Here is a 19,775-nt window from a genome sequence, read left to right as displayed (position 1 = left end):
CATCAATCAACACCCCCCCCCCCCAAAAACCCCCATAACTCCCCTCTTGGGGGCTAGAACAGTCCTGTGTTACGGGTATACATAAAGCAAATACAATTAACAGAGGTTATACGGAGCGATCGGCCCACATAGCTTATACGTGTTCCCTTGAACCCGAGAAAGCTCTTCTTGTCCTTCCTCACACTACGTCTTGTATCTAGAGCCGGCTAGCCGACTATAGCTGTTCTTGATATTGATCTTTTATCGTAAGATGCTGCTTAGTCCCACGACCACTGCTTAGTCCACGGGGCTGTACTTATTGATTCGCGATCTACAGCTACTCATCCATGCCAAGAGATGATTACGGAACTGTCCTGCAACGGCTGTCCTATGACAATCCATCCTCATGTCTTCTATGCCCTCCTTCCCTCCTGTAGACTATGATAGATGTGGACAGCTGAGCACTGCCGCGGTCTCGATTGTCCGTAGTGTTCGTCTAGGAGCAAGCCTGGAGGATGCAACGATTGGTTGCTCCGCTGCGTCTCCCTTTTCCACCTTGTAGTACGTGGTAGCGTGGTACTGTGCAATTCTCGCTGAATTGCTAGTTTCTCGGGCCCCGCTTGCACTTCAGCATCCAGGAAATCCTAGGATGCTGAGAAGCCGAGTACTATCGCGGCTATAAACTTGCTCGCTCACTAACATGCGTTGATGACGGATCTAAAGAACATGACATGCTTTAAGCTGTATTGTTCAACAACAAAAAGACATGGCGAAGTTCCCGCCGGCGTGGTGCAATCTTCATAACAGTCAACATTTCAGGGCATCTCAATAGGCATAATGCGGCGAGCATCAATCCCCAGAGCTGGCAAGTGCAGGAATGAAGCAGATCTTTATAGTAGTCGACAAGACACAAGAGACTTGTCACAAAGGACCTGGCCAGTGTCGCAGCCGGGATCAGTAGGACCGACCCTCTAGTCCTGCGCGACCATTTAATGTAACAGCAGTCCAAGGTGGAGCAAGGAGACCAGCGGACCAATGACAAGTTGCCTTTGTAAAATAGCCTAAAAGACTCAAAAGCGTTCCAAGCAGGTGTCAGATGATCCGTACATGAACGCCCGTACTGTCGAAGTAGCGTCTCGTCTCGCCAGCTGCTCTTGGTAGCGTTGCAAAAGAACAACAGAACTGCCGAACAAACTCAAATAGGATTTAATGGCGGTCTGCTTCCCTTCTCTGAGTCGGTATGAGGATACACGCTCGCCTCTTCTAGTCTAGTAAGCTTTAAGCTGAAGCCTTGTTGCCCGGTGGTCATGAACGAACGACTCAGAGGAGCGCCTGAGTCTGGCCATTGTTGGGTCCGACGGACTTGAAGGCGCGACTCGGAAAGCACCATGCTTTAGTTTCGGCCCGGTCGAATTATTACCAGACGAGTGCTACAATTCTGAGTGATTGTGGAACAAGATAGAAGAAAATACAGGTAGTGGCAGGAGTAATCACGGTAAATTAAAAGAAAACATGAGCAATCACGGCTCACTAGTAGGTATATAACTTCGAGATAGTAGCTATATTTAAGGTGCTGCTACAATCTGGAGAAACAGTAAGGCTGCCAAGTCGCGTGGTAGCTATGATGGCTTGACAGTGAACCGTCAAGCATAACACATGCCAGCTGCGACCTATCGCTGTGAAGTATTGCAGCTGTCTCGAACCCAATTGATCCATGACGAGGAAATGCTATCATGAACTGAGTCTCAGCTCTCGCCACCCCCGCGGTCGCCTGACAACCCTGGTTCCGGCAACCCATTCGCCCCTGCACCCTCTGCTTATAATAACCATGGGGCCCTGTGCACACTACCACTACACTATTTCTGCAAGTACAGAAAGGCAAACCTACGCACAATCATATCAAACTATTCAACATGCATCAAATGCTCATCGGTCGCTCCCGACCAGTCATCGGCAATCTCGGCCAAAGACTGCAGTCGGCGGGTACGCAGCTCCCTGTGCCATGAAGTTGACAATTTCAAGATCAGCAGCTGAAAGCGTCAGACCCTTCCCAGCGACGAAGACATATCGTGCGGTCGGATACCTATCGCAAGGATAGTTCAGAACCCGGCCACATCCCCGTCAGCTCCTTACGCGTGCATGGCGCCGCCTGGGCCGTGGCTGGCGCCAGCATGTACGCTACCCTGCATGGGGTCTACATGATGCTGAAGTCCTTCCGACAGATTCGCTACATCTAATCCCTTCGATGTTGACTTCCAGAATGGCTTTGTACCTGTACATGTGTCAAGTTTAGCGATATGGAATAACAATACGCTTTGTATAATCACCCAGATCTTATAGAATTCCAACGGTGATGGAGAGTGGGGATCTATAGCAGTCTTGAAATATGCTAGAACTGATAGAGGTCTAGTTGGACTTGCAAGCCTGGACATAGGCAAGGGAATCAGTCTAGAGCTGCTTGTCTACGCTTAGGAGAGACTCATGCCGCACCTGGGCGGCAACTGAGCCTCTGGCTCCACCATTACAGTCGTTCATCGAACTAGCTGTAGTCGACCGATAATAACTACACAAGTGACCTGTTCGTAGTAGCTGCCAGAGGACATAAATATGAAGGGGTCGAATTCAAGGTCAGTGGCTGACACTGCCATCTCGTTCTGTATAGCTTCCCTGTCGAAAGGCGATATGTTGAGCCGACTAGCAATCACGTCCATGGTAGCTGATGTTGTTGACAAACTGGTAGGCCTATGGCGTCGCCAAGTTCGACGTTCAAGTACAATCACTTGTGTTGTCGAACGTGACATCTCGGATCGAAGGGGGAGGAAAGGAACCTCGATGCACTTGACCAAGTTCCCCTTGCAGAGCCCGCCAAGGTCGACCGGCTCACGACTGAATGCAAAGGGAAGTCGTACTAGCCTCGGGGCGGAGATTACTGAATGTTTTCGTTGAACGGACGTGTCGCACATGCATAAAAGCGCAGTATCACAAACGCCCTGACATCATGTATAGGTAGCGATACGTCGCGATGTGTACGAGAAACACCAAATTCGAACTATTAGATCCGTGTCAGGGAGTAAAGTATATCCGACAACTAGCCTGCAAACGTATGGTAGGACCATTGTAGTGCATGCTTCCTGGCTGCCCCAGAGGATGGGCGAAATAAGTGTGCGATTTGGGGGGCGATTGACGGTATCCGTGGGAAACCAAGAACAACTGGACGGCGAGGGAGGCGGAAGTTGTGTGTTTGGTGGAACAGGGACTGCTTTGCCGAAAATAGAGCCTGAAGGGTTATTTGCTTAGATCGATGGGCCACTTGGTCCTGTTCTGTCTGTCAACGAATGTGTCAATGAAGTTTTCCGGGTATGTAGCTGACAGCTATAATGGAGAATGAGAATACGAGAATGGGTCTGCAATAATAATGACAGATAGACAGGCACACAAGTTTCGATTGGGATCAGGAGAATGAAAGTTTGTTGATCGGGGCTACTTTTACGTCGTGACGTCATGGACCAGCCTACGATGGTAAAATCGCCTGGATTGAACCACAAAAGGCACTCAGCAACGCAAAAGAACTGCCTATGAGCCTTTTCGGCCTCCCGATCAACGCTGGAAAGGTCTTAACCATCAGCCACTGCAACCTTGATCGGCACCGGTAGACTCACGGCGCCGCAACCTAACTCTGACCTGGAGCCATTCCTCAAACCTTCCTTTCCCCTTCTCTCTCCCTCCAGACACTGAGCCTATGCAGAAAATCACCAGCAATAACTCCATGGATGGCCACCCAGACGTGTCGGCCCAGCAGCTGGCCGACATGATGCCCATCGGGCTGGCTGTCCTCGACCACCAGGACGGGTCCGTCTTCGTGAACAAGCGCTTCTTGGAATTAACCACCTGCACCTCAGAGCGTGCCTTCGAATGTTGGTGTCAGTCCATCCACCCCGAGGACTTTGATCGCGTGGCAGCAGCATATCGAGAAGCCTCTCAGTCCTATCATGCCCTACGTATCGAATACCGCACCCGGTTGCAGCCGTGCCTGTGGCGCGTGTGCTTGTTGACGCCGCTGGAGGACGAGGAGGAGCGACAACGATGGAACCTAGGACCGGAAGGGGGCTTCGTTTGCACCATCACCGACATCACACAAGAGAAGACGGCGGAATTGACGCAGCGTCGCATTGCCCACGAGGCCGAGGACCGCAAGCAACAGCAGGAGCGGTTCATCGATATGATTAGCCACGAGGTGCGCAACCCGTTATCGGCCATCCTCCACTGCACCGAGGATATCCTCGAGGCTGTTCATTCGCCAGATACAGGGGAGGAAATGCGCACGCAGATCGCCGAGGCAGCTGACACCATCAGTCTCTGCGTGGCGCATCAGAAGAAGATCATTGATGACGTGCTAACCTACTCCAAACTGGATGCCGCCATGCTGACGCTCTCTCCTCGACGCGTGCAGCCGCGCCGGAATGTAGCCACCGCGTTAGCCATGTTTCGTCCCGAACTGCGCAAGCATGATATCCAATTCTCCTATGAGCTTGACCATTCGTACGCCAACCTGGATATTGATTGGGTCATGGCGGATATGGACCGCATGAGCCAGGTCCTCATCAATTTGCTCTCCAATGCCATCAAGTTCACCGCCAGTTCTGGCGACGACAAGCGCATCCGCGTCTCCATCGGTGCGTCAACCCAACGTCCATCCTCCTATCCTCCGAACGTGGTTTTTTTCGACTCTGGCGAGGAAGCACTGAAGCTCGACGCGACGTCACAACCCGAATGGGGGGCGGGGGAGTACGCATTCCTGATGGTGGCCGTTAAAGACACAGGGATTGGCATCAGCGACGAGGCGCAGAAGCGGTTGTTTGAGCGATTCAACCAGGCGACCCCGCGTACGCAGACAATATACGGTGGGTCGGGTTTAGGTCTGAATGTCAGTCGGAAGCTGTGTCACTTGCACGGGGGAGAGATTGGCGTGAGTTCCAAGGAGGGCGAGGGAAGTACGTTTGGGTTCTTTTTCACGGTTCGACGGACTGCGGCCGGGCCTGGGGAGGAGCCTACCAAGAGCAACGGAACCACAGAGATTGACCGGATGTGCAGCCAGATCCAGGCGATGGGCAACGAGATGAGTGGAGTGACCGAGCGGCACGCCCGGCCACGCATCCCCGAGAACCCTTCTGTCACTCACGTTCCGGAGATCTCACGACACGCCAGTCGAGACAGTCGGCGGCTGCATACAGTGAAAATTGCCAGCGGAGTTTCCTCCCCGGCATCGAGGGCTTCTCCTGTGTCAGAGGACGAGGGTCCTCAAGCCCCTGAAGAGCCGCGAAGTGAACCGCGGTCACACCCGCGCGAACGGCGGATTCTGCTTGTAGAAGACAACGTCATTAACAAGCGCATCCTCTCACGAAAACTCCAGACCTCCGGCTTTCAGGTCAGCGAAGCGAGTAATGGCCAGGAGGCGGTAGATGCGATCCAACAGCAGGGGAGGTTCGATTGTGTACTGATGGACCAGGTCATGCCCATCATGGACGGCACGACGGCCTCCCGGACCATCCGCCAGTTGGACGGTCCCATGGCGCAGGTACCCATTCTTGGGGTTACAGCCAATGTACGGACGGCCCAGAAGGATGAAATGCTGGCGGCGGGGATGAACGACATTATCTACAAGCCGTATAAGATGCCGGATCTGATCGAGCGGATCAAACAGCTGCAGCAGACGGTTCAGGAATGACCCGACGGGATATGTGTGGAACCACGCTGTCCGACCTTGGCGCATGGAATGGGATCATATGTCCTTGGAATGAACTGTTGTATGAATTCTCTGCGAAAGATTCGGGGAACCAGCTAATCAACGACGATGAAGATGGTCAGCTCATAATGCAGGGTTCCTCTGAGCTGTGCATTGCGTCGGGAGGGTGGGCCTTCGGAAGATCATCCATTTTCTGGGATCGCATCCAGAGATCACCGCATTTTTGCGTCTGTTTTTACACGTGATGCCAATAGCCTCGATTGTGACACAAGCGATGAGTATGCGGGGCATCCAGATGGGATAGGCAGTTGACAGGGTGACAATTCGTTCCCCAGCACCCTGTGTGGAGGAAGGGAGAAAGCCAGCGCTGTCACAGAGACATTGACAGCCGGTGTCACGATCGAATCTGTCTGACGCTGAATTTGGATGCAGATTTTGCAGATCGACAGGGAGCGAGATGAATTTGCTTCGTTATCGTTTCCCGGCGAATCATCAATAAAGGTGGGAGAATGAGCTGCCACGCTGGCCTCCTGAATGTCAGGTTGGTGCTTTCTGTTGGGGCTTCGAAGCATGAAGGACACCCATCGACAACGAATTGGCGTGCTGTCAATTGAACCTTTCAAAGCTGCAATTGTAGCATCATCAGTGCAAGTGTGGGTACACGACGAGCATAACCGCCGACGGTTTTATTCCGGACTCCGCGTAGACCGATGCCTTCCAGCTCAGAATTTAGTCGAAGGTTGAACATGATATCGAAAGCGACTCGGTAGCTCATCATTTGTCAACCTTGTTGTCAGCCATTCGGTCGGTCCTGGGACCGGAATGAATCAGGAATTGGCTTGCCAGGATCCAGTGGAACTCACAAAACATCAACCTAAGTATCCACCCTGGACGAGCGAACCTTGTTCGAGCGTATGGTAATCTGGCTGGACATAACCTGAGGCCAATGCAGACCTTCCTGGGAGGCTTCACATTCCATGCATGTCGGGCGGAAGAAGGAACAACATTCGCGCCATGGAGGAAATCAAATATCGTTGTCGAACTGTCCACCCTCTTACTTGCAATGCCATGGTATTCACAGGACTTATCGTGGACGCGCAGCTCGATGAAATTGTGTTAAGGCAGACGGCGGCTCAGCTGGTGAAGGTGTGGCCTGCTCTGGGTGGACAGCTTTACCGGTCGGTCAGTGAACAGCACCATATTGAAAATCGGGCGGAATGATGATTTCTCTAAACTGTGAGACAGAGCCGCCCGTATGCACTCTCATCGGGCTCGACTGTCGACTTTGAAAGTCGGACGCTCCCCAAAAGTGCAACATCCTGGAAACGAGGCATACTTCATTCCATAGAATGCAATCAGCCGACCATTAGTGACTCCCTCAACCCAGAAGAATTGGATGATGCTTTCATCTTTGACGTACCTGGCGCGCCTGCGAATGTCTTCCTCATTCGCGCTACTCTTTTCCGCGACGCCACCCTACTCTGCTTCGGCATCAGTCACCATTTGGCTGACCGCACTGCCGCCTACGACGTGATTCGGGCCTATTGTGACCGGCTTGCCGGGCGCCCCATCCCATCGTTGCTGCTCCCATCCGATGCGTGTGGCCAGCAAATGTCGGACCGGGTGCTTCTCAGCGGCAAGCACGGAAGGTCACTTCGGTCTATAACTTACGCAGAGCATCTGGCCAACTTCACCGCTGGGTTCTGGCCGATCTTACTGCTCATGATCAGAGTAATTTTGTGTCTGCTGCTGCGCAAGCTATGTTTGCAAGAAACCCTGGAGGAACGGTACATTTACCTCCCGGACGACTGGGTTGGCGCCGTGCACAGAGGAGCACTCGATACTCTCGCTGCCATGCCTGTGGGTGCCCAGCCCTCGTGGGATACCCAGCCGACCAGGAACAACATTATCAATGCCTGGTTCCTCAAATCGGTCTACAGTGCTATCCCGAGCAGTCGAGCTGACATGTATTTCTATGGTCCGCTCAGTTATCGGTGTGTGGTTGAGCCTCCCCGGCCAGGGACCTACTGGATTCATAACAGTATCGGGCTACTGCGGCACAAGCTGTCAGTGGCTCAGATCCAGAACGAGCCAGTGGCTATGCTGGCGGGCCGACTCCGCTTGGCCAGCTTGCGGTTCACCTGCCCGGCATCCATCAAGGCGTTTCTGCAGATGTGCGAGGATCATGCGTCACAGCAGATGCTGCCGAGAATCCCCGCCAAGGGACGAATACCGATGGTGATGGTCACCACATGGACAGGGTTCGATTTCGCATGCTTGGACTTTTCGAGCGCCGCGTGCGACCGGAGCAAACCAGCCAAAGTCCTCTTCGTCCATCCCCTTGTTCGGAGCCTGCGACAGGGAGTGTGGCCCTCTGCATATACGCTGAAGAGTGCGCAGGGTGGTGGGTACTGGCTGCGAGCCTGGAATACTTTCTCGGGATGGAAGAAGTTCAGTCAAATGGTGGATGTCGATACTCTATGATGCTTCATCCTGATGAAATCCATGTCAGGTAGACAAGTATCACCACTAGCAATCCATAGTCTAGTTCAGTATACCCCCTCTAGAAATCAGAAAAGATGTCTTTCGTGGAACTAGTTGAACCTCACAGTCGTCTCAGTAGGACGTACATCATCCTCCGACACATCGCTGAAAAAACCTCCCATGGACTGTTTCACAGAGGGGAATCAAGATTGTCAATACTTTGGAGGGCCTTTCGCGTCCCGGTGTGGTGATAATGACTAGTACACCAATTCTGACATGATAGTATAATTCTGGTCGACTATTCCTCACTGAAAGTAGGTACTATGGGAGTCTAGTCGTGAATTCGACTCCCAATATTCGTTTCTTTTCTATGCCCCTATGCTTGAACAACAACAGAATATGATTTGATCTGCCCACAAAGCCTGCCATTCCTTCTGCATGGTGAGTTTCGAGGGCCGGTCGCGGAACTGAGCACGAGTACCCAAGTGGCCGCTGACCGAGGGAATATCTGACCGGACAACAAGTCATGGGTATGCTTCAGAGTGCCAACAGATCGATGCCTGCTTCGAATTATGTCACTTGCTCCCAGTCGGGTTGTTTTCTCCGCACGAGGGTCAGCCAACCCCAATCGGGCAATGATTCTCGCTGTATCGAGTGGAAAAACATTCCGTGGCGGACTTCAATATTCCCGAGAATATCCTACGAGAAGGAAAATCATAGCGTGCAGCCGACAGATATGATCCATTCGATTATACATATGCTAAATAAATGAAAAAAAGAAATACCCTCCTCTACTGAAACTGCGACAAAACGTGACACCGACAGAATCTCTACAGCGAGGAACCCGCCGGTGGCCGCTTGCTGGGAAACCCGCCATTGGGGTGAATGATGACCTTGGTATAGCCCTCCACCCGCTTGTCGAACTTTTCATATGCCGTTTCGGCCTCATCAATGCCAATCTCATGAGACACGACGAAGCTGGGTCGTGCCTTTCCGGCAATGATCAGGTCTCGCAGCTGCCGATTGTAGGCCTTGACGTTACACTGGCCTGTGCCAAGGGAGAGTCCCTACTCACAATGTCAGCACCAATGCCTCTTATGCCAGAGAAACAGGCTTCTACGATACCTTCTCGAAGAGCTTTCCAAAGCTGAGGCTAATCATTCCTTTCGCGGCCGACGCATCGCCCGCACCGGGGTCACTGGCTGGAGGTCAGCCAACATACTCCGTCGGAGTCCTATGTCGGGGTGACAAACCTAGGGACGTAGAGTCCGGGGATACCCAGTCCACCACACGCACGAGTCACACGAATCATGTTCTCTAGCACAATATTCGGTTGTTCGGTCGAGTTATCTTTGCCGACCGCCTGGTATCCGACAGCATCCACGGACCGATCCACCATGTCCCCGTTCAGTGCGATGATCTGATCGACGGCATCGCCCGCCGTGAAATCAATGGGGGTGGCACCGATCCGTTCCGCAGCCCTCAATCGTTCGGGGACCCGATCTACCACGTACACGCGAGAGGCGCCGCGCAGCTGGGCAGAATAGGCCGCCATGAGACCAACGGGGCCGGCCCCGAAGACTGCTACGCTGTCACCTGGCTGAAAGCCTGATATCTCAATGCCGTGCCACCCTACTCGTATTAGCGGATGTGGTGTTGGGTAGTAGCCAACTGCGTTCGTGGAGGGAATATACCTGTGGGGAAAATATCTGGTATGCCTCTTAGTAAACCAATCACCCAAGAGTGAGAGCATGGGATGCCTACCTGCCAGCAGAATAAAGTCCGCTTCGTGCTCGGTTCCCGGTGGAAGCTTTAGAGCATTGAAATCGGCATAGGGGACGCGCAGGTACTGTGCTTGACCTGAAGGTGCCACTTGGTCAGCATGAAGCTATCCAACAATTTGGGGGGTCACACAAACCTCCGCGGCAGGGCCCCATAGCCACGTATCCTGTGGGAATCAATGTCAACGAGAAGACACGGACCGCGATCATTTTCCGAGGAGACGAACCGTATGCGCCGCCAGCAAAGCCGGGGTTTACGCCCGTGCAAAATGCAGTCTTTCCTTCCTCACAATTCCGGCAACGACCGTCCGCAACGTTGAACGGCATGACCACGCGGTCGCCTTTCTTCAGCAGGGTGACTCCCTCCCCAAGTTCTTCCACCAGACCGAGGTTCTCGTGTCCTTATTTAGTCCACTCATGTCAATGCCAGCAGATATACATTCTAGAGTTGGACGTACCAAAGGTGATACCGGGCTCCGCCGCTGTTCTCCCTTCATACATGCTGGGAACGTGTGAGCAACATTGCTGGATGAACTCTCTTCTACCCTACCCCCAATTTCACTCACTGCAGATCCGAACCACAGATGGCTGCCTATCATGGTTGTCAGTCAATTCCACAGAAATTCATTCAGGTTTCGCAACATACACTGGTAACCTTGACGATAATGTCATCGGGGTGCTCCAGCTTGGGCCGCTCCACCTCCTGCACCTGGACCGTGAATGGTCCCACGTAGTTCAATGCTTTCATAGATTGGGATGCCATCTTTGCTCAGACCGATCGAATAAATCTGACAAAATCAATGGGAATCGCAGTGATGTCGGCTGGATGCCGTTCATGTTATGTACTTATTGGGGTATATCAATCGAGAAGTGGGGTGAGGGGAAAGACGTGAGGAGTGGGGGGACAAGGTGGGGGAGGGGCGAGAGGTAATGACCGACGGGCCGCATCTTGACCTGGCGATGCTGAAGGAACGCGGAACAGAATTCCCATGCCGAACATTTAACCAGATTCAGAGAAGTGATGCTGGGATGCTATGATGCTACTGCCATCCTTTTCTGGAAGACCGTGGAGGGAATGGCCGTAGAGGGAGAAGTCCTCCGCGGGCACATCTCAACGCTAGCCTATAGGGGACTAGTTGCTCGGCCGTCAACTGGGGAAGGTGGAGCGGCCATGGCGGGTTAAATTCCCCGATCGGTTATTTCCCTGCTGGGAAAGTATCAAGGGAATTCAGAATCACTTCTAAAGGGCAGATCACGATGGCGACATCTGCGGAGTGCTTCAGAGCATGATCTTCAATGATGGAACTAACCGCGATGGACCGATCCCTTTGTCATCCATATGCACTCGATTTATAGCCCCGCTGGCTCCTCACAGCTCGTCGGACAAGCTCGTAGCAAGCAAGCAATTGCTCCTCGCGTGCTGGTCAAAACGCTAGCCAAAATCCTACACAACTTGCACCTTCGCATCTCACAGTTATGGTCGTTATCTCGCGTTTCAGATCCCTCTGGGGTATTGAGCCCGGTCCGGACCAGTCGGAATGGAGAAAGAAGTTCGTTGAGCTCAAGGCTCACGGCTACGGTAAGCTGGGGCACGCATTGGAATACCTCTAAATATCAAACTAACAACATGTTCTGACAGCTGGGATTGAGATTGATTTTGCCGGGATGACTCCAGAGCAATTGCAACTTCTCCGCAAGAATTGCGACGAGGTGGGTTTGGAGATCAGCGTTCTGTCAGCATCCCCGCTTGCAGCCTCCCGTGTGCAACGCAAATTGAGCTGATGATGTGTTCGAAGTCTCTTCTCCTCCTGGCCGAAATATGATGGTCCCCGCCCTCGTGGCTTGACCCCAGACGCCCATCTCGAGTTCTACCGGGGCCAACTTCGCCTAGCGACCATCTTGAAGCCAGTCGTCATCAATGCCCAATCCGGAGCGTATGGTCCCTTGCACTCCGAGTATACCACTGTTGAAATATTGATTCGTTATCTCCATAGTGACTACTGGAGCTTTGATGAGTCTGTCTACTTCTACAGAAACGCTTTAGAGGTAGAAAAAGAAGAGGGCTTCGAGGGCATAGTCTGCCACGAAACACATCGCAACAGATCGCTCTTCAACCCTTATTCGACCGACTACATCGTGCAGAGAGTTCCACAGTATGTAAACCTCGGTTTCACTCTATCACAGTTGGGTACTGATTGTACAGACTACGTATCACTGCCGACATCTCACATTGGGTAGTTGTCTGTGAAAGGCTCCTAGATCAGGGCGAAGAAGACCGTGAGATCCTTGACCGCGTAATCCCACACGTAAGCTCACGCCCTTATTTTTACATGTGCATCGCTTGACATATCTTAGGTTCGCCATATCCATGCACGTATGGGAACAACACAGTCATCACAGTGTCCAGAGCCTCTAAACCCAGCATTTTCTGCTGAGCGACAATTCTTCGAGAAACTATGGCTTCGAATCGTCAAGTTAAGACAACAGACAGAACCTAACTGCCGAATCACTTGGGTTCCAGAGTACGGGTAAGTAGCAACTCTTCTGAGGTTGTTGGACATCCTAACAATGTACACAGTCCGTTCCCATATCATCCAATCGGCACTGCTCAAACCCACGGGGAGCTTGCGGACAGTGAGGGGAAACGACTGGAGGCGCTCTTTGAGTCGGCAGTTGGACAGTCTTAGTTTGATGACTATTCAGTCAAATGCATAAATACTCAAGGAAATAGCCAGAAGCCTAAAGCTGATATGTCCATGTTGTAACACCTCTGCGGTCGACCTGGTAAATATACTCATACAACTGCTTCAAGATCTATAGAGCTATGCTAGCGTAGTCATTATCCTGCGCTAGTATCGCTTCTGCGTGCATCTGGTGGAGGCTTATTACTGAGACTGTGTTCACCCATTTGCTGCTCTTAGCACTTGCACCCTTCTGTTAGATTCATTACTAAGCCTGGCGCAACAGAATCACTCCGAAAGTAACAAATACCTATGCCAAACCTATGTGTAAATAACCAATCAATGTCGAAAAAGTGCAAAGTTCATCGTGTAAACAAGGGTCCCCCTCGTTGAAGACGGATTTTGTGATACGCCGGGCCGACCCTCGCACTGCGGAGTTGCCCGACGGACCGACCATGGAAAGGAATGCACGTCGACGCGTGACTACATAAGCTAATAGCATGTTCTAAGGTTCAATATACATCATGAGTTATGTCGATTGCAATCATTTACTCCTACTCGAAAACCCCCGACCGCTTGTCATACAACATACAACATGGGCTTTCTTGAATGTAGGATCAGTTTCGAAGGCACTTCTCGAGAATGATTTTGGAGGAAGGGAAAAGGCAAAGACGAACAGAAAACAATGAACAACCAGGTAGAGCTCTTTGTTGCGCAGGATCACATAAATCACACATAATATTAGGGAGTCCTCTTATCTTCGGCCTATCAGATCCCTTCAAATTCTCCGGCCATTTAGCCGAACCACCTAACCTAATTCTCTCCAGAAATAGAGCATTCAATGTCTTAAAATCTTGGCTTCGGATCTAGGATTTGGAGAAGTTTATTATTCAACTAATATATCTCCCCTGAATTGCATTAGTGTACCTTTCAATTCTGCTACCCTCAGATCCCTCATAATACAATGGCACCGAACCTCACTTCTTCCACATAGTTACGTAAAAGAATTAAGCCAGTGGAGACATCGCAGATATCGTTTCTTTTAGCGAAGATAGAGGGATGGGGAATACGAGGAGGCTTGCTTGGCGAATGGTCGGAGATAGGGACAGTCGAAGGGGCAGATTTCCTAATTAGGAATATGGATCTGATAAGATCTCGCTGAGTGGTGACAGAGACATCAGCCCTGTCTTGGCACTTAGTACCACGAGGTAGGATCTTGTAAGGATAGAGCTGACCTTCTGCATTCCACCGCAACTATAAAGTCATGATGCGCCTTTGCATTCTGGCATAACGACACACGACTGGCTGACATTTCAACGAGCCGCAATACCCCCTAACCCTGACTCTCATCCAACATGCAGTTCAAGGTTGATCACATCTCTTCCCTTGCAGTCCTACGACGCATTCTGACCCTACTAGATCCTTGCCCTTTCGACCCTTGTGGCCACTGCTGCTGCCACCTTGGACATCGCCTTCAGCGGCTACTACTATGCCGACTGCGTGTCCCCCAGCATTGAGGCTGCCAACGTGATCTCTGGCGCCTGTGGACCAAACAACGGCCTCCCTCTCAAGTCTTTCTCGGCGCGCATCTACTCCGGCTCCTGCGATACTGGTACATCGCCCGTTTTGAAGCTGTACACCGCCACGGGCTGTACTGAAGAGTCACTGTACGGCGAATACAACGTTACCAGCGATACCCAGTGCTTCGCGGTGGATGGAACATTCTTGAGCAATGAAGTTGTTTGCGAGTAGTGGGATTAGAGTGAGCGTGCTCTCTAGTTGTATTTACTTTCTCAATTTAAGTACATAATCGCCAGTCCTATACGGCCAGCTGCCGAGATGGGGATATTTGTCAAGTCAATTCCAGCTGTGAGCGATGATGTGGTAGCCTATGTAGTATGAATATGGAGTTAGATCATCGAGTCGAGTAGGAGACCCGCGGGCCATAACTATACGAAGAGGTGCGATCATTTCACCCAATGGAAAATATAGGAGCGGCTTTTACATGAAGGTAGTATGGGGTGATTTATTAAAAGGCAGACATGAAAGCATACACTTGTGGTTCACGCGAAATCAACGGGATCGGGTGAGCAATATATGGCAGCGAGTTCATGAATATCATCCATGGAGTTCAGCAGGCGGCTTGAGCAGGAGAGGTGATAGCATTGAATCATTGAGCGTAAATAGCATAGTGCACATTTTTGAGGTTCATGAATTATTGGTATATAATATCGAGTTAGTTAATATTAGGTTTCATGCTGCCTTTAGAGCGTTAAGCAAGCAAAATATTAATCAGTAGCTTTAATATTTATATAGCTATGTGTAGCATATGACGTAATCACCGGGGCAATGGCGCATCTGGGAGCGCGTCAGACTGAAGATCTGGAGGTGGCCGGTTCAAGCCCGGCTTGCCCCATTCCTTTTTGATTGTCTTTTTTTTTCCACATTTGATTTCGCTCTGCTTAATATATAAAACTCCTGGAAATTTCTGATTGAACCTTCTTAAGGCAAAAGAAACTTTTGTTTACAGCAGACTCTGCCATCAAATAGATGGGCGTAGAAATATATGTCGATGGGTGAAACCTGCCAATGACCCTGAGCCTCATAGTCTGAATATATATTTTTGCGTAATCCAGTACCACCACTCACACCCACCTTCATAGCATCATTGTAACATCATGTCCTTTCAGCGTCTTGCAGTGTATCAGCTTTCACCGTCACCTAAAACCCAACATGGAGGCTCGATAATTGAGACATTAACGCATGACTACTTGTAGTATTTGCTGACTCCCAGACTGAGGTCAAACCTCCCGTCTCCCTCGTCATTTGCGCCCAAGAAGTGACGACCGGTGGTATGGAAGCAGAAGGATCACCCCTTATTAAAATTATTACAGAGTATGCTGTAGGTACAGACGATCCCGAAAATAGACGAGATATTGATACAGTGATAACCCGTTACAACTCTTTCGACACGAAATAGGCATCATTCTGCAACTTCTGCATCACGCCCCTTGGATCATACCTCTCAGCAACGGCGGCAATATACTTGACATTGTCTTCACCATATCCTCGCAGGACCTGCTGATTAGGGCCAGCATCATTGGCGAAAATGTAAGGAAGATGAACACTCTGAGACTGGGCGCTCGAGGTAAGGTTGGCTAGAAGAGATTCCACGGCGTTGGCTACCGTTGACTGACTAACCGTGGCGGGGAATTGGGCAAAGATCTCCCCCCCTGTCCAAGTATTCAGTTAGTACTGCGTTCCTCAGATAGATTGGGAATTGATCGGGCACAAGGGATACATACAAACTTGAGGTGTGGCCTCCAGGCCAAACAAATTACCACCATTCTGGGTCTGGCTTTTGGTAACTAGGTTTGGGATGATGCCCTGAGGCACGTACTCGAGTATTACGCCCAAAGGCAGGAGCGATGCGGCAGTTTTAAGGTAGGCCTTGAAGCTTTCCTGGAGAAAGCTGGGGCTGGTAACCTTGAAGGCAAAAGAAATGCTATAGGTATATAATGAGCCAACCACACCGGCATTGCCAATGTCGAGGAGGACTTGATTTAGGGAGGCATTGGTAGGAGGATAAACAGTCGAGACCGACGGGACTTGGGAGAAAGCATTAAAGGCGGATGGCGCTGACACATGGTCGAGATATCCGTAGAAGACTAGTGTATATGCTGGATTCGTCTGAATCTCGACATTGCTGCGGATATCGGCATTTTGGAGATATGCTGCGTAGGCAGCAAGCAGTGCGGGAGTCTCAGCGAGGGTATAGTTCTTGACCTCGAACCAGACATCGATGCCGGTATTGGTGGTGAGGTCGTATTCCACCACGATGCCTGGGTTCGATTAGTCACATAAAAGAGGTCACCGAGGTGAGTATTAGGCCTACCAAAGTTGTTCAGACCTCCTTTCAGCCCCTTGTATAGATCGGCATGCTCGGTTTGGGTAGCGTTGACGATGGTCCCATTGGGGGTTACCACCTGGAATCGGGTGACCGTGTCAATGGCCAGACCATTGGTGTTATAGAAGAGACTAAGACCACCTATTGTAATTAGTATCATGTTTATTTTCCCAGAATATGATAGAGGAAGCATTGGCTTACCCCCCAGGACGAAGCCACCAACTCCCACAACGGGCTCTCGCCCCCCGAGTACGGTCAGATTGTACTGCTCCAGATATTGGTACACGGCTTCCCAGCGATTGCCCGGTCCAACAGTGAGGGTCTTCCGGTCCGCGCTGATCGAGAGTGTGTTCAACCTTCCAAGCGCAACTAGCACTCCGTTGCTACCAATCGAACTGAACCCTGGATTGGAACTGTGCCCACCCGAGCGAATGGAGAATTTGGTCTCCAGAATACTAAGGATTTGGATGACAAGCGAAACCTCCTGAGCAGATCTGGGCGTCACAATGCAGGACGCGTTCAGGCGGCTGTTCCCTGACCAGGTCTCATCAATTAGAGCCTCATAGTAGGGTGAGCTGGCGGTAAAGGTCTCATTCTTTGGAAATGTACGACTCAGCAGATTGCAGGTGTACCCCACATTCCCGACGAGCACATTGCCGGCTGGGAGAGAAAGGCCCAGCGAGGAAAGAGAACCGGCAGCTGATGGGGTCGTGGAAGCAGCAACAGAGGAAGATAGAGAAACGTCTGCAGCGGTTCCCGATGTTGAAAAAACCGCAACGGCACCCAGAATATAGGCAAGATTGACCATCCTGACCGTCAGATTGAATACTGGCTGATAAGTTCAGTAAGTCATCCGGTTGTCGCAAGCTTGTGGTTGGGAGTCATTTGAAGCTTTAAATCGGGGCTCGGGCGAACATTTAATCAATACCTGGATTGATCGTCTATCCAAAATACGCGGCGGAGCTGAAATTACCCATTGCATCGTTCGTCGGGCATTACATAGTCCACAAGCACATCGCTGACGATGGAGCGAGCGAGGATCAGCGAACCATTTTGGTAGACGCACGGGTGGGACTCGTATTGGGATCCGCCTCCCACACCCCCCAACCCAATCGGCCGACATTCAGCTGAAGAGGACATTGTCAGATTCTCATACGCCGAAGATGACCTGATTTGGTAGCTTCTCCTTTTTGATGACGACGTATTATTTGTCAAGATGGTTGTTGTGGGGTGTTGTTCACCGCAGCAGGTAGAATGAAGCTTGCAATCAACCGCCATTCGTAGTACTGTATTCCTTCTAAGATTGAGCCATGTGATTACAATAGCTTTATTTGGGAGATGTTGCGGATCTACAGGGTTTCAGAAATTGGCTCTGGCCACCATCCTGCAGTCTCAGGCCTACCCCTGCCTGAAGTGACAGCCTTAGCTTACCCAGTGGCCGAGACCAATCAATCTTGGACCGCCTTCGCATAGAAGAAGCTGAATAGATCCAATCAATTAGAAGGAAATATGTGCGTGTTCAACCAGGAACTGCAACTGATCAGTCAGATTCGATGCACGCTAGTGATAACCTGTCTTTTAGCATATACATAACCCTATGCACATTCAGAAGGAGTAGTATTTATTCTCTTCCTTCGATAGTATCAAGTAATAATAAAGGTCAATGTACTCCGTATTGTCTTCTACTCCGACTTTTCGCCTTTGGCCACGGTTGCCTGCCCCTTTTGCACCTGAAACCTCTCTCGTGCTCGCTGCTGTGCTCCCCGATCGGCATATCGACGCTGGAACCAACTTTGTTCCATTTTATCACAGGCCGCGTCCCAATTGGTCGTCCATTCAGGGTAAAAGGGGGCATAGCCCAGTAGTCCACCGATCCATCGGCCGATCACGATGCCCAGGATTAGGCCAACCCAGGCGCGAAAGGGCACCCACCACGGCGGGGACAGATATGTACCTCCGGCATCGAACATCTACCGGATCGTCAATGAGCCGGCCTGCCGATTGCATTGCAGGGAAAGCCCCGAAGGAAGCTTAGCTACCAAGTTTTACTCACCGCTAGCACTTGAATCAAGTCGATCTTCTCCCCCCGCTGGAAGATGTCCTCTTGATACCCATACCAATTTTCGAAGAATTCTTGATCCATGGCCGTGGCCCCCTCTTCCTCATCGGTAGCACTGACGAGGAACTCCACTTCATTCATCTCCGTGCCAGGGGTACCATAAATGACATGATGGGTATATGGGGGTACTGCCATCTCCCCATCGTCGACGGTGCGGTGCACGGGAACGCCATTAATGTCAATGGTGAGGTTACCTCGAAGGACACGGAAGAATTCCCACTGCGAGGGATGGAAGTGGGTTGGGGGCTTCTTCCCGGTCGCAACGAGCTTGGCGTAGATGCCACGACTGGGCCGCATGATGCCATGGAAGAGAAATTGACGATCTGCCGGGCGAGGCATCGTGGCGACGGAGATGGCTCCATCGAACTTGGTCAGCGGGTCTTCGCCCGCAGTGAATGTCCGGGGCTTGCAGGGGGCCATGGCAGGTAGTCGCAAAGTATACTACTATACGACTAGTAGGTACTAAATCCTGAGTACTGTGCCACAGCACCTAGTAGTTTAAGTAGTCTATCCGTAGGGGTAGTAGGACGAAGAGCAGGGGGATGAGGGAATAATGAATCTCAGGGGCAAACCCGGAGAGCAAGAAAAAAGAAAGAAGACAAGAATGGTATTGGAATTGGGAATTATCAACGCCATAAATGCAGACACTACATAGTTTCTATATTGCCTACATTTGGGCATTTAATAGTGTGCTCTACATGTTTTGAGGATGGATCGGAGTGAAGAGTCATCTGTCAGACTGTGAGGTGATGAAGCAAATAGGCCCCAACAGCATTCCTTTTGTCTCTTTCCGGCCGAGTTGGGCCGAGCTCGAACTCTAAAGCGAACTGACAAACTCGATCGTCGGACGAGATCGAGATACCCCTGTCACTTTCCTCTTTGGGACATTCGTCGGCCGAATGCTGAGTCATGCCTGATGACTCAGCTGTTATTTGTCAGCCCTGCAGCGCCAAGCCAAACAAACAAGGGAGAGCGTGACATGTAATTAGTGATTCTGCCAGCGGTATTAACACCTCCAGGCCCAGCTGGGTCGCCTTTTCGGCGACAGCTAACTGTGATATTTTCCTTCTGTCCTCACCTC

At 51.1% G+C, this 19,775-nt stretch overlaps 9 protein-coding genes and 1 non-coding gene across 10 annotated transcripts; 6 read left to right on the top strand and 4 right to left on the bottom strand.

Moving 5' to 3' along the window:
• Positions 1-276: 276 nt before the first annotated feature.
• Positions 277-1,369, bottom strand: An10g00270 (hypothetical protein; the record flags this gene model as incomplete). The annotated part of the gene is made up of 5 exons (XM_059749934.1): positions 277-399; positions 445-604; positions 898-948; positions 1,087-1,161; positions 1,230-1,369. 5 exons carry the CDS (start codon positions 1,367-1,369, stop codon positions 277-279), a joined length of 549 nt encoding a protein of 182 aa, XP_059605853.1.
• Positions 1,370-1,892: 523 nt separating this feature from the next.
• An10g00260 (uncharacterized protein) lies at positions 1,893-2,216 on the top strand (the record flags this gene model as incomplete). The annotated part of the gene is made up of 2 exons (XM_059749933.1): positions 1,893-1,962; positions 2,002-2,216. The coding sequence occupies 2 exons, from the start codon at positions 1,893-1,895 to the stop codon at positions 2,214-2,216; spliced, it is 285 nt and encodes a 94-aa protein (XP_059605852.1).
• Positions 2,217-3,001: 785 nt separating this feature from the next.
• On the top strand, positions 3,002-5,704 carry An10g00250 (uncharacterized protein; the record flags this gene model as incomplete). Its single annotated transcript, XM_059749932.1, has 4 exons — positions 3,002-3,085; positions 3,254-3,336; positions 3,736-4,616; positions 4,719-5,704. 4 exons carry the CDS (start codon positions 3,002-3,004, stop codon positions 5,702-5,704), a joined length of 2,034 nt encoding a protein of 677 aa, XP_059605851.1.
• A 1,032-nt stretch (positions 5,705-6,736) lies between these two features.
• On the top strand, positions 6,737-8,206 carry An10g00240 (uncharacterized protein; the record flags this gene model as incomplete). Its single annotated transcript, XM_059749931.1, has 2 exons — positions 6,737-6,868; positions 6,968-8,206. 2 exons carry the CDS (start codon positions 6,737-6,739, stop codon positions 8,204-8,206), a joined length of 1,371 nt encoding a protein of 456 aa, XP_059605850.1.
• An 830-nt stretch (positions 8,207-9,036) lies between these two features.
• On the bottom strand, positions 9,037-10,750 carry An10g00230 (uncharacterized protein; the record flags this gene model as incomplete). Its single annotated transcript, XM_001402379.3, has 10 exons — positions 9,037-9,273; positions 9,332-9,404; positions 9,460-9,838; positions 9,901-9,915; positions 9,971-10,066; positions 10,125-10,154; positions 10,215-10,388; positions 10,446-10,489; positions 10,554-10,579; positions 10,634-10,750. 10 exons carry the CDS (start codon positions 10,748-10,750, stop codon positions 9,037-9,039), a joined length of 1,191 nt encoding a protein of 396 aa, XP_001402416.3.
• Positions 10,751-11,463: 713 nt separating this feature from the next.
• Positions 11,464-12,674, top strand: An10g00220 (uncharacterized protein; the record flags this gene model as incomplete). Its single annotated transcript, XM_059749930.1, has 6 exons — positions 11,464-11,566; positions 11,627-11,720; positions 11,784-12,140; positions 12,191-12,293; positions 12,343-12,515; positions 12,566-12,674. The coding sequence occupies 6 exons, from the start codon at positions 11,464-11,466 to the stop codon at positions 12,672-12,674; spliced, it is 939 nt and encodes a 312-aa protein (XP_059605849.1).
• Positions 12,675-14,023: 1,349 nt separating this feature from the next.
• On the top strand, positions 14,024-14,420 carry An10g00210 (hypothetical protein; the record flags this gene model as incomplete). Its single annotated transcript, XM_001402377.1, has 2 exons — positions 14,024-14,035; positions 14,088-14,420. 2 exons carry the CDS (start codon positions 14,024-14,026, stop codon positions 14,418-14,420), a joined length of 345 nt encoding a protein of 114 aa, XP_001402414.1.
• A 591-nt stretch (positions 14,421-15,011) lies between these two features.
• Positions 15,012-15,084, top strand: tRNA-Phe (GAA). Its single transcript has one exon. It is a non-coding gene; the product is annotated as a tRNA-Phe (tRNA).
• A 305-nt stretch (positions 15,085-15,389) lies between these two features.
• On the bottom strand, positions 15,390-17,383 carry An10g00190 (uncharacterized protein; the record flags this gene model as incomplete). The annotated part of the gene is made up of 5 exons (XM_001402376.3): positions 15,390-15,543; positions 15,691-15,901; positions 15,974-16,510; positions 16,564-16,716; positions 16,777-17,383. 5 exons carry the CDS (start codon positions 17,381-17,383, stop codon positions 15,390-15,392), a joined length of 1,662 nt encoding a protein of 553 aa, XP_001402413.3.
• An 874-nt stretch (positions 17,384-18,257) lies between these two features.
• On the bottom strand, positions 18,258-19,114 carry An10g00180 (uncharacterized protein; the record flags this gene model as incomplete). Its single annotated transcript, XM_001402375.3, has 2 exons — positions 18,258-18,545; positions 18,629-19,114. The coding sequence occupies 2 exons, from the start codon at positions 19,112-19,114 to the stop codon at positions 18,258-18,260; spliced, it is 774 nt and encodes a 257-aa protein (XP_001402412.1).
• Positions 19,115-19,775: the final 661 nt, after the last annotated feature.

The sequence above is a fragment of the Aspergillus niger genome (assembly GCF_000002855.4).
Source record: "Aspergillus niger supercontig An10".
Classification (NCBI taxonomy): Eukaryota; Fungi; Ascomycota; class Eurotiomycetes; order Eurotiales; family Aspergillaceae; genus Aspergillus; species Aspergillus niger.
The sequence above is the reverse complement of the archived record's forward strand: the minus strand, read 5'-3'. Positions and strand labels throughout refer to the sequence as shown.